The 11,977-nt window shown below is 38.1% G+C and overlaps 1 protein-coding gene across 1 annotated transcript in view; it reads left to right on the top strand.

Moving 5' to 3' along the window:
* BARD1 (BRCA1 associated RING domain 1) overlaps nt 1-11,626 on the top strand; it is a 40,162-nt gene extending 28,536 nt beyond the window's left edge. The window contains 3 exon segments of the mRNA XM_009877083.1: nt 125-217; nt 10,479-10,576; nt 11,286-11,626. Of these exon segments, the coding sequence (XP_009875385.1) occupies nt 125-217; nt 10,479-10,576; nt 11,286-11,615 (521 nt within the window). The 3' untranslated portion in view covers nt 11,616-11,626.
* Nucleotides 11,627-11,977: the final 351 nt, after the last annotated feature.

Genomic DNA, 11,977 nt, shown 5'->3' with positions numbered 1-11,977 from the left:
GAAAGAGTGGTTCCTAAATTCTTATAGTCTGTTTATCCTTTAAATGGTGATTGATTGCTTTTCAGCCAGGCATGGTTCTGATTTTTATGTGCTTTTAGTTCTACTGATGTAATCTTTCTCCTAGTAACTCATCTTGTTGTCCCTGGTCTTCCGATGCCAAGTACTTCCAAATGTATGATGGCTGTTCTGACTGGATGTTGGGTCCTCAGATTTGAATGTAAGTATTAAATACATGGAATTCTTCAGGCTTTTTAATCAGAAATCATAGGTGTGATTCCAGAGAAAATTTTCAACTGCCTTAATATCAATACTAGCTTAACGTAAAATGTGAGCCTTTTATTTTTTTAACCTCCTGTATGACAAGAGACTTAATTAAATACAATTACTCCTTCCCTGGCAAACATGTGCATTTCATTATTAAATGTGCTGAGTAGGTCATACCCGAAGTATCAGACAGAAGCAAATTTGTTCATTGCTAGATTAAGATTTTGGAAAATATCCTGGGAGGGAAGGAAGGAATTTATTCATTTCTTGGGTTTCTTATAAGTAGCTTCCAATGAAATTGATAGGAAACTTTTGCTTGCTTGCTGTGTATGTCAAGGCCTGTGGGAAGGTAAGGTATTGCCTATTTACCTCTAAGTGGAGATCTGTTAAAAGTTATAACTCTGTAACAAAGTTAGGCTGTCAGCTGATCATCACCCCGTTTGTAGTTTCCACTGAAGTTCTGTATCTGTTGAGAAAATCATCAGGTTTTATGCAATCACCGGCTCAGGCAGATCAAATGTGTCTGTAATGTTTGATACCTGTTTCTGTACACATGAGCCCTGCAGACTGCAGTGCTCTTCAACTAAGATGGTAACCTCCAAGGAAAGATCGCTCCCATAGTGTCCTCTTAGTATGCAAGGTTTTGATGTCATCTTTTGAGCAATCTATAATTAGTTTTTATAGTGTGGGGTTTTCTTCTACAGCTGTTCTGCGGATTTAGACTCCAAATTTTGCTTTTCATTCATCCTTTCTAATGTATTTCTCAGTATCTGCTTTCACAGTAGTTGTAAAAGCCATCTTGACCTTTATGGTGAAGTCCTTTAGCTAGTAAGTACACTGCAAATAAGTTAATTATCCATGAGAAACTCACAGATAAATTTCATTCAAGTTTTCTACTGTGTGATTAAACTCAGAATATAAGGATTCTTCAATGGTCTAAATTTTCCAGTCACAAATGTTTATGGAGGCACTGCTTAAAGCTTTAAAAGATACATAGTAGTTTTTCAGATCAGACTCTTTGAGCATCGGACTCTCTTTCAGAGGGTTTGTCTGACTTTCAGATAGTCGATGGGCTAGTTCCATGGTTTTTGGTTTTTTTACGGGTCTGTTAAATTAGCGTCCCCTCAGAAGTGTTTTCTGTAACAGCTGCAGCTCATGGCCTTAAAAACATTTGCAAAAGGAAAACATTGTGTCACTTTTGTACTGTGATTCTTAAAAATAGGAGTAGCTTCTTGTTGAATATATAATGTGTGCAAATGCTGTTTATGCTGAAGCAAGCAGATGGATTTAATAACCTCCAGACACCATTGATAAGCACAGGAAAGATGGTTTCCTGTTTGGTGGTAGGGATGCAACAGGAAACTCGGAAGGCCTAGAAGCGATTTTTTGGGTTGTATAACTGGAAGAGGGCTGTGCAGGTGCTCTGGAATGATATCCTGTTTAAGACTTGAATAATCTGTTTCTGTGATGAATTACTCTGCAGATTCTTAACCCAGTTCAGGAGGTGTGTGTACCTTCTATCATATGTTCTGGGGTGATTTTACTTAATGTTCTCTTCTTCAAGTCAGATGCTTGGAAAACTTCATCTGAGTAGTAGGGAGGTTTAGTGAGACCTGAGTTTAAACCTTTGCAGAAGAACTTTTATATTTAGAAGTGATTGCAAAAATAAAAATAAATGAAATAGTGTGGGGGTTATTCAGGGAATATTTTAATATTTTTTTGTTTGCAGCTGAGTATTGTTTTATGTTGTTAGTACTGATTAGTACAGTCCTGACTGCTAATGCTCCCAGCTTAGTAAGCGACATACTACTTAAAAGCGAGTGATTCTCCTCCCTAGCGGGAAATGTTAGTAATAACTCATGGGGTCTGATGCAGCTAAGTGCCTATAATTAACAGCACCACTCCATCTGTTCCCACCAGTCTGTTATTAGTCTTCTTCAGAGTCATTACAAGTTAAAGATTGTTATAACAAATAATGGGACTCCTGCTGATGGAACATTTGTCTAGGAAAAAGAGGTCTTTTGCCTTTCCATAGTTTCTCTCACTTATTTATTTTAGCTTTTTGACTTCGGTTTGGATAACTTTCCTTAAATATGATGCAAATAAACTTCCAAAAGTATGTGCTTATTGTGACTTCTGTCAAAGCTATTGCAAATAAATTGAAGAAGTTGCCTGTAGTTCACTGTTCTAAACTGTTCACTTAAAGTAAATTCATGTTTAAGAACTTCACTGAAATATTTGAGAAAACAAAGCTCAGTGTAGCACTTAATGAAATGCTGACTATGCATAAGTGTGTATTTGAATTTTGTTTTAGTACATGGTAAGCTGCATTTGACTTATTTCTAAATAGCTTATATTTATAGCCTACACATATTATACCACTTTTTCGAAAAACATCACATGCTTGCGAAAAAAATCAGTATTTCACTCGAGAGTATATTTATATTAATTCTTCCATTATAGCAGGCTTTCAAGCTGTGCTTCTCTAATAAAAAGTGATTTTCCTTCTCTTGTGTAATTCTATGGTGCTTCCATTTATATGTGTCTATGCACCCAGATACAACATCCATTAGCATGAACAGAGAGGTAACGTGGAATTTTCCAGCAGAGTTTGAGCTAAATGTAAGGCCCGTAAGTGCTTGAGATCCAAGATTTTGGTTTCCCATTTGTCTTCAGACAGAAGATTAGGGTGAAAGGATGACACCACTAAGCAATATTAGATGTTCACAGAAGAAAAATTTCAGTTGCAGTTATCATATTTTCCATATTTAATACATTGTCAGCAATATGTCCACTTTCAAAGCAGCACAGAATTCCATTTCCACAGAATTCCACTGTTGTCACTGTACTCCTTGCTCTCAGCCCTGTCTTTCATTGATTTCATTATTTTATTGCCTTCATTATTCCTAGGCCGCTAACAGGGCACAAAGTAGCATGTCATTATCCTTCTGCGAGCGGCTCGAGACAAAGATTCAAGTATTTCTATATTTCCTCTGTGCTTTTTGTAGAGCATGGAGTAGTGTAATTAAAACCAGCAGAAGTCTGTAATAGCTTTTCAGCTTGTTTTCTCTTAAACTAGTTGTCATCTGTTAAAGCAGGGACTGAAAAATGTTCTCGGTAACAATGTGCATTGAAACAAGCTTGTGTCAGTCTTTGCAGTGAAGTATCTGGCAGAATTCTAAGCACCCGATTGCTTATTCCTTTATTTGTTTCACTCTACCTGGAGCAGCCGCAGTGATTCAGCCCTGCTTATTTAAAAGAATGCAAAAAAACCCCCAAACAAACGAACTCTGCTTTTCCTGTAAGGGTTTGGAACAACTGGGAGTTGACTGGAAGAGCTAGGGGATTGCATGATTGACATTTCAAGGCAAAAAACATCTTTCTGATTTTTTTTTTTTTTTTGGAGCAATATGCCCGTCCTTATGTAGGCTATTAGACAAGGGAAGTACAAAGCGGAGCTGACTGCTGCTCAGGCTGGACCGTCTCTCTTCTGTGTGTAAACATTTTTTAGATGACAGGCTGGTACTCGGCAAAGGCCTCCCACCTTAAAACAGCTTAAAACTATTGATCGCTGGAGTTTCATGTTTGTTTTGCAGTTGGAGTCTTACTTCAACCGCCTCCTACTACAAAAGGACTCAGAGCTCTGTGAGAGGTGGTAGAAATATCTGATGTGCATGTTGTAGTTGTATTGGGTATACAGTGGAGGGGAATGTTTCACATCAACAGGGTGTGAACTTCTGCACTCCCACAGTGTCTGCAGCCTCTGGAATGGAGGAGGGAAATGGTTTTGCTTCAAAGCCAGCACAAATTTAGACTGTGCAGCTCCTGGGGTTGGCAGAGGAGAAAATGAGGGCCAGAGTGCCTTAAATGTGATGTTTGCCTTTGCAGAGCTAGGAAGTGGGCTAGTTTGAAGTAAGTCCTAGAGGAAAAGAAAACCATATTCCCACTGCTCCCTCTGTTCTGTGTCATACAGGCACTCAGTTTTTCATATTTAGAGAACCCCTTTGCTCTAATTGGATTTTATTTTGAAGAAAACATTGTATTAAAGAAGCACATTGTAAGGAAAAGGATGGGATATATTACCTCATTAATTTAAAAACATGTGGCGGATTCCAGAGGATGAGCACTCTCGGTAGAATTTAACCTGACCTTTGCACCTTAGGAATGGCCAGCTCCAGTCACTTTGATCAGTGTAGAAACCAACTATGGCCAGTATTGGCTTCTTAATGAAGGTAGGACACTCAGGGGTTTAAGTGAAGTAATGATTTTCATATTACATGCTCTTAGCTTCCGGGAATTGATATTTAAGGACTTGGTAAGCATCTGCTCTATCATGTTTAATAAATAGCACCTGGATTAACTTGTTAACTACTATTCTTAAGCAGATTAAATTTAGTCTCTGCAGCATATTGTGTCCCTTCCATGTGTTGGAAAAATGAACTGCTCTTGTTTCACCTAATAAGATCTCTGCCTTACTCCATGAAAATCTGTGATTCTAAAGTTACTTTATGAGCATCTAAGAGAAGAGTTTAAAAATTCTTTTCTGTGCTGTAGCAGAGACAAGTAATGCTGTTAATGAAAGCAAATTGAAGCTGGCTGTGCCAAATTCCCTTAAATCTTTCAGACCAGATTTTTTCCTTTTCTTGGAAAATAATCCCATCAGGCTTTTCACAGTCTGCATGTAAGTCTTAAAACCCACTGCAGACTGAGCTGAGGAAGTTTGAGTTGCAATCTCAACTAGATCTTTGGGGTGTAGTATTTTATCTTCTTTGTTACTATCATGTATTTCTACATTACTTTAGCTGTTCTGAGAGATTTTTGGGACTAACCCCTGCTCTTTGCTTTATTAATGCAAATCCAGCCAAACTCCACTAAGGCTAATTGAGTTAGAGAGCTACCCCTGGGTATCAGTGGGTAATTACAACTTGTTCTTGGCAACTAGCTCTTTTTGTACTTCATCCTGTTTAAATTGTTTTTGCTGATGAAGTTAGTTTCATTATAAACCAGTAAGACTTACATGAATAAGGATTATAGGGCTCTGATCTTAAATTTTGCCAATAATGATTTCTTTATTTTGAGTATTAGTGGCTACAGCTGTGTCAAAAATCAATTACCGATGCTGTTGGAGCACGCACCCTTTTAACCTGCTTGCTCCTTATGTACTGGAAGGTGAGAAGACAGGGGCAACTGTTCACTGAGGTAATAAGGATCAGCGTAAGTAGTGATGCTTTACTGATCTTGCTAATGAGCAAAAAAGAGCAGTATTCTCCTTGCCAAATGTGGTGGCATTAATGCGGTTGTATTAAGCTAAAGGCCTTTTCAGCAATACTTTCTAGGGACTTTAATGCAAGCTCATTTTTTTTTTTTTTGCTAGAATTTGGTGCAAATGATCTTGCTTATATCTACAAATTGCAAGTGTGAAACCTGCTATTTAAGAGGCTTTTAAGCTTCTAATATTTTGTATTTCTAGGGAAGAACCTTGTGTGACCTTTCTGCATATGCGATCTTACCCCAGTATGGTTTTCTGCCAGGTGTGTTAAATTAATGAGTGCTTGCACACTTGAATGGGGCACTGCAAAACAACTGTGGCCCATATGAAATGGAAAAATGCTACTTGCCTTGGTATGAGTCTTTACCCTTTTGTGGGTAATTGATTCAACTGCTGTGATTAAACTAGAGGGCCATTAAAGTGTAGTTGCAGTAATCACCCTCTTCTCTTTAGGAAAAAGAATATATTAAATGAATAAACTTGATCAGCCTTAAAGGTTCACAGCTCTTATTGGCAGTAGTATCAAGGAATAAATCAAGATTGGCTGAGATCCTGAGTAAGTTGAATGGCTTGCGTGTAAAGAATGTGCAGGCTGTGAATGTGGGAGGGAAAGGACACAACCCTGGTCTCTATCCCTTCCTAAAATTATAGGTGCCCTCTTAAAAGTAAATTTGCTTTCCCCTCTGTTTTCAGAGAGCTTCTTTAAGGGTGAGACTGCCCTGTTCTGAATTCTTTTTCCGTAAGTACTTAAGGTGCCTATCTCAATTTCAGAAGGGAGGTGGCATAGTACTGATTGGTGTCCTGATTGCTTTTTCATTGTGATGATAACAATTTGTTGTTGTTGTTTATTCGTTTGAGCCATGCCTTGGCATCAAGTTCTGACTGGTGGCTTTTTGTTACAGTGCGGAACAAACGAGGGTCTGTAATCTCAGGAGTTCCAGAAATCAGTTTAACATGGGCTCCTGTTTGAAGTCAGAGAGTGCTGTACCTCTGACTTAAATAGGAGTAGTGTAAGGTCAGTAAGAGCTGGAAATATCCATTTAGAAGTAGTGGAGTGATACCTCTGAGTACAGTATAGAATTTTATTTCCTTTTTTATGTCCTCTTAATCAGGATGACAATCAGATGAAGAGACTATTACAAAGGAACTGTCATGTTATCCCACCACTTACACACGTTAGCAGTTTTAAAATTAATAATGCCTACTCAAGAAAAAGACCTGGGCTTTACTGAGTGAACTCAGCTTAGCACTCAGTTGTCAAAATAAAATCCCCAGTGGTTTAAAAAAAACCACCCCGATTGGGGTCTACAGTATGCTCTAATCTTCTGTTTATATCCCTCCTCTGAAGTGGGATGTTGAGAGTTCTCAGCACAAAGTCATCTTGTGGTCATTGTACCATCTATTAGAAGAATGATAGCGCTTGTGCATGCCTGGTGCTTCCAGATGACACCTTAACACAACCAAAGCTGATTATGTTGTTTTTTGAGAAGCTCACTTAGACTTTTGCATCCAGCTGGAGTCCCTGCATCTGAAAGCGATAGTGCAAAATTAGTGATTCATGTGAAGTTTTTTAGTGACTTCATGTGAAGTTTTGTGTGGAGAAAGGGGAAAAGAACAGACAAATAAGAACCTTTTGTTTAGATATGTGAATAATGAATTAGGTAAAAGCACAGCTTGAGCCCTCTGTAATTTTATCTCCAATATGAGAATGGGGGATATTCCCTTTTTCTTTCCCCTACTGATTTGGTTTTTTATTACGGTATGCGAATCCTTTAATCCTTTAATATAAAGTCTCTTTCCAGTATTCAGGAGTCATTGAAATGAAATGAGCAACTTGGAAAGAAATCAGTCTGAAAAAAGTCAGCTGTTAAAGACCTCAATTAAATTATTTTAGCTTCCTTCTAGTTAGGAAGCCTTCCTTCATGGGTAGATATTCCCTGACTGTTCACCTTAGGGTTGTAAGCCCCTGCCTCAATCATCGTTGCTAACTGCATCAGTTTTCTGAATATATAGCTAGACCGTGACTCTGATGACACGTCATTTGTTTCATTTCCTTGTGCCTAAGATTCTCCTTTTGCTGTTATCCTGTCTGTGTCTCTTTCCAAGTGATATTGTTATTACGGATTAGTAATGCTGTTGATGGCAAGATTGTCGTGAAGTATGTTGAAGCATGGAGCTCCTCTGAGCTCAAGGATTCCATTGACTGAGATTCCTCTTTTGCTACCCACATGTAGACAGTGTGTTAGATGAGACTACCTGAAATGTCCCTGAGCACAATGATTATAAAAAAGCATTTGTTTTTATCTTATCTGTCAAATATGACAAAACCCATGAGTCAGAGCAAGTTCTGCTTCTACACCTTGCTGAAAATTATGTTTGGGAATTGAAAGTGTACTATTTTTTAACTACCAAAAAACCATACAGAATCTGTTGTTCAACAAGGGCATGTGTGTGTAGATGTTACAGTGTTGTCCTTTAATATATTTATGTTAAAGGAAAACACCTGGGCACTGAAAATTACATTTGTGACTTTTTATCCTAGCTGGAATATATAGCTTTTGTGTCACAAATCTGTTAAGACACAGATCTGTTCTGATTCTAGCTGATTAAGAGAAGTTAAAATTAATGAGAATGCAGATCATGTAGACAGTGGCTAGACGAATGTTTTGTTTGCATAGTTCCCGTTTTTTTCAAGGAGGCAATTATTTGTCTTGTGGTTCTTATGGATGAAATGAAAATTGGATGCAATGAAAATGGGACACATGCAGATGAGTCTCTCTTGTTCTTTTGGGCGCTTGTTATTACATGAGGCAAGGGACTTTGAGGCATACAGATTCCTTGGAGGACCTGGCAGTATGAAATGAAGACATATGAATGTGAAACAGATGTAGTCATAGACTCACAGAATGGTTTGGGCTAGAAGACACCTGCAGATCATCTAGTTCCAACCCTCCTGCCATGGGCAGGGACACCTCTCACTACACCAGGTTGCTCAAAGCCCCGTCCAGCCTGGCCTCAGACGCTTCCAGGGAGGGGCTGCCACAGCTTCTCTGGGCAACCTGTTCCAGTGCCTCTCCACCCTCACAGTGAAGAACTTCCTTACATTTCATCTAAATCTAACCTCTTTCACTTTAAAACTGTTACCCCTTGTCCTATGACTACACTCCTTGTTAAAGAGTCCTTCCCCACCTTTCCTGTTTTGCACTTTCTTACATAGATATTCCACTAACATTAGCCACTTTGATTTTTTTTTTTTCTGACAAAAAGGCATTAGAGGCTTATATTTATTCAACCTTTTATTACTTTTGTGTCACATTTCGTTCACTGATGCTGGCACTGAAAGCTCAATTTGTGGTGTAATCATTGTATAAAAACCTCAGCTCTGCAGCAAAAGCCCTTGAAAGTTGAGCTTTTGATGATAGATTGAAATAAAAGATGCTCTTAATGAGTGGAGAGTTCTGTTCTTAAGACTAGAGGAGGTGATTTTTCCTTTATTGTAGGTGACATCTGTTAACAACTGTATTTTCTTGAAAGGAAACAATAGCTGTGTAAGTTAAAAACAAATTGATACAGGAAGTCTTATTGGGTTGTGGTGATATGAAATAACTTTTATTTTTGAGCTGTGAGTGCTTTGAAAATAAGTTATTGGTATATATTGCTGTTATCAATAATGAATATGTAGGTTGCTTTTCCAGAAGACACATGACTAGGTTGCCCTTCCAGTTCGTGTTAATTGTCCTTGAAGGAATGAGCAAGCGCAAATAACCTGGTACTTGTGCATGGAGGGAGGTGCATATTTTCATAGTATTGAGCCAATTGTGCCTTTCTGCGTAGGTTTGGGATTTTCTTAATGTAAGTACATTGGAAGACTTTGCATAAGTAAAATATGAATTCCCATTACATTTTGTAATGAGTTGATGGTAAATTGCTAACAGTTGGCTTTCAAGATATCTCTAGATTAGATATTCTTATCTATTGGCTGCCATGATCTCCAAATACCTGTGTTAGTGATACTTCTCTTCATAGTCTTGGGCTTTCTTCCTTTTCAAGATCAACCCCCCACATTTTACTTCCGATTTTGTTTAGTTTGAGGGTATGTGGTTTTGCCATTTTTTTTTTTTCTTTTTTTTAATACTGTGGGTTTGATACTTACACCATAGAAATAAGTTGTCTAAGAAAAGCTGCGCAAACTTTCTTTCTTGGGTGATTTTTATTAATGAGAGCAATGTATGTGCAGGCAAAATGTTCTGTCTTTGAATGGGTGACCACAGCAATTTCTCTTCCCAAAGTGAGGTCAGGTGGTATGTTAAACTGATGTTAGCAATACATTAGCATCAGCGTGTTCCTGATTGGAAAAAATAACTAGCCTTAAAACAAGGTGAAAACATGTTGACTCTAAAAGACAATCTCATTATGCAGCAGTGGTAAGGGAAACTAATGCCACTGTTAAAACCCTAGCATAAATCTCCAGTTTGTGCTGATCCTGGAGATCTTGAAATCCCATCTGATTTGTTATTAGAGGCCAGAGCTATTTGGAAACAGCTTTGTGCTTTCTTTGTAATTGCTCTTTATCAGGCAATTGCTTCCGTTTTGTAACTGTGGAGTTGGTTCTACACGCTGGCTTTAAGCTTCCAAATGATCAGCAATTTGACATCTGACATTAAGTGGTTGACCTTTAGTGGTTAAGAGGAAAAGCTAATAATTCCTAGTGTTTACAGCACTGATTTTATTGTGATATTGCTTCTCTCCATCTAACTTGTACTTTCAACCAGTGTTGTAAAGTTTTTCAAAGCAAATTGCTAAAGCACACAAGCTTTGACGCTATGTTTTGCATTATGGATAATACTTTTATTTTAGTGCAACTTTTTAGTGCCTAAATGACATGCAGATCTCTGTTAAAATATGGGATCTCTAATTGTTGCATTCCTTATTGCTGTTTTTTTAGGGGTACAAGCCTGTCTACAAACTGCAGTACGAGAACAAGAAGAGAAGTATGAAATTCAAGGTGGCCCGCAAAGAGGCCGGCTCAACAGAGAACAGCTGGTGGGTTTTATTGCTTGAGACAGATTACCTTAATGACCTCTGGTTCGTGCATTTTTGCCCTTTGCCACATGTGTGGTAGACGTAAAATTTTAATGTGATCCTGTACAGAAATTTGATTATGTACAAGGTGATCAAAAGAACCGTGAACACCCATAAAGCTGTCATTTTTTCTCTATTAGTGGATATGTTGCTATAACCTTGTCAGAGCAAACCCTGTATTTGCATTCATGGAAGAAGCTGCATAGGGCAGGAATTTGATGCTTCTCTGGCCCTTTCTGCTCAGCTTTAGAACCCAGTTGAAAAGATCTGAAAGTTGAAAGAAAAATGTTCTTATTACTTGTTTCCATATAGAGCCACTCTTATATTTAGCTGTGTTAATTTCTGGTTATTTTTTGGATTACACTGGAGAAGTTCATTAAATGTACTGCGACAGTAGGTGTAAATATTCCTAGCTCATAGTTAAACCCTGTTGTGCTGGAAAATATTTAAATATAAGCAAGAATTTACCATGTAAGCAAGCTTTTCTTGGCTGCATACTTATGCTGAAACTTAACATGTTAAGTTACTGTTCTGGCTTTCAGTGTTGGTTATTTTAAATTGTATATCCTTTTTTTGTAGGTACTGATTGTTCCTTTCCACTCTTTTCCCATGTGCTCAGTTGTGAAGTCCTGTATTTACACTTTTTTTTTGTTGTTTTAATTCCGCTTAGCTGCCTAAGTTGTTTGATGGATGCTACTTCTATTTTCTGGGATCCTTCAAACATCACCAGAAGAGTGATCTTGTGGAGTTGGTCAAAGCAGCAGGAGGACAAATTCTCGTTAGGCAGCCAAAACCAGACAGTGATGTGACGCAGACGATCAACACGGTGGCGTACCATGCACAGTCGACTTCCGACCAGAGATTTTGCACTCAATATGTAATCTATGATGTGTCTTCTAAATTCAAGCCAGAGAAAATTCGTCAGGGCAAAGTCTGGATGGCCCCCTCTAGCTGGCTCATAGACTGCGTGATGTCGTTTCAGCTCCTGCCTGTAAAATGAGTATCAGTGTCTTGTGAGCGAGGTTTTAAAATATGATGAATCTGGAGCAGTTGGAGCACTGGTAAATACTGGTCTGCAGCTATGATTTGTATTTTACACTTTGGAATACAGGAGAGCTATGGCCATTTAAATGAGTTAGTAAGATCACTGATGTGCTGAAATAGTTATTTCTCTCTGCCATTGTAAATTCACCTATGTTACATTGAAAAAAAAAACGTGCTTTGGGTTATTTGGTGTGCTTTATTTTTGCATTTAACTTAAGTGGGATAATCACTGACATTTTGCAAAATGAAATCTTTTTGCATTCTTGATTTAAGCCAGCCCTTCCTAGGTGACAGAGCGTGACCCAGTTTCTTTACTGT

The sequence above is a fragment of the Apaloderma vittatum genome, unplaced genomic scaffold (genome assembly GCF_000703405.1).
Source record: "Apaloderma vittatum isolate BGI_N311 unplaced genomic scaffold, ASM70340v1 scaffold489, whole genome shotgun sequence".
Classification (NCBI taxonomy): Eukaryota; Metazoa; Chordata; class Aves; order Trogoniformes; family Trogonidae; genus Apaloderma; species Apaloderma vittatum.
This window is presented reverse-complemented; position numbering and strand designations above follow the sequence as displayed.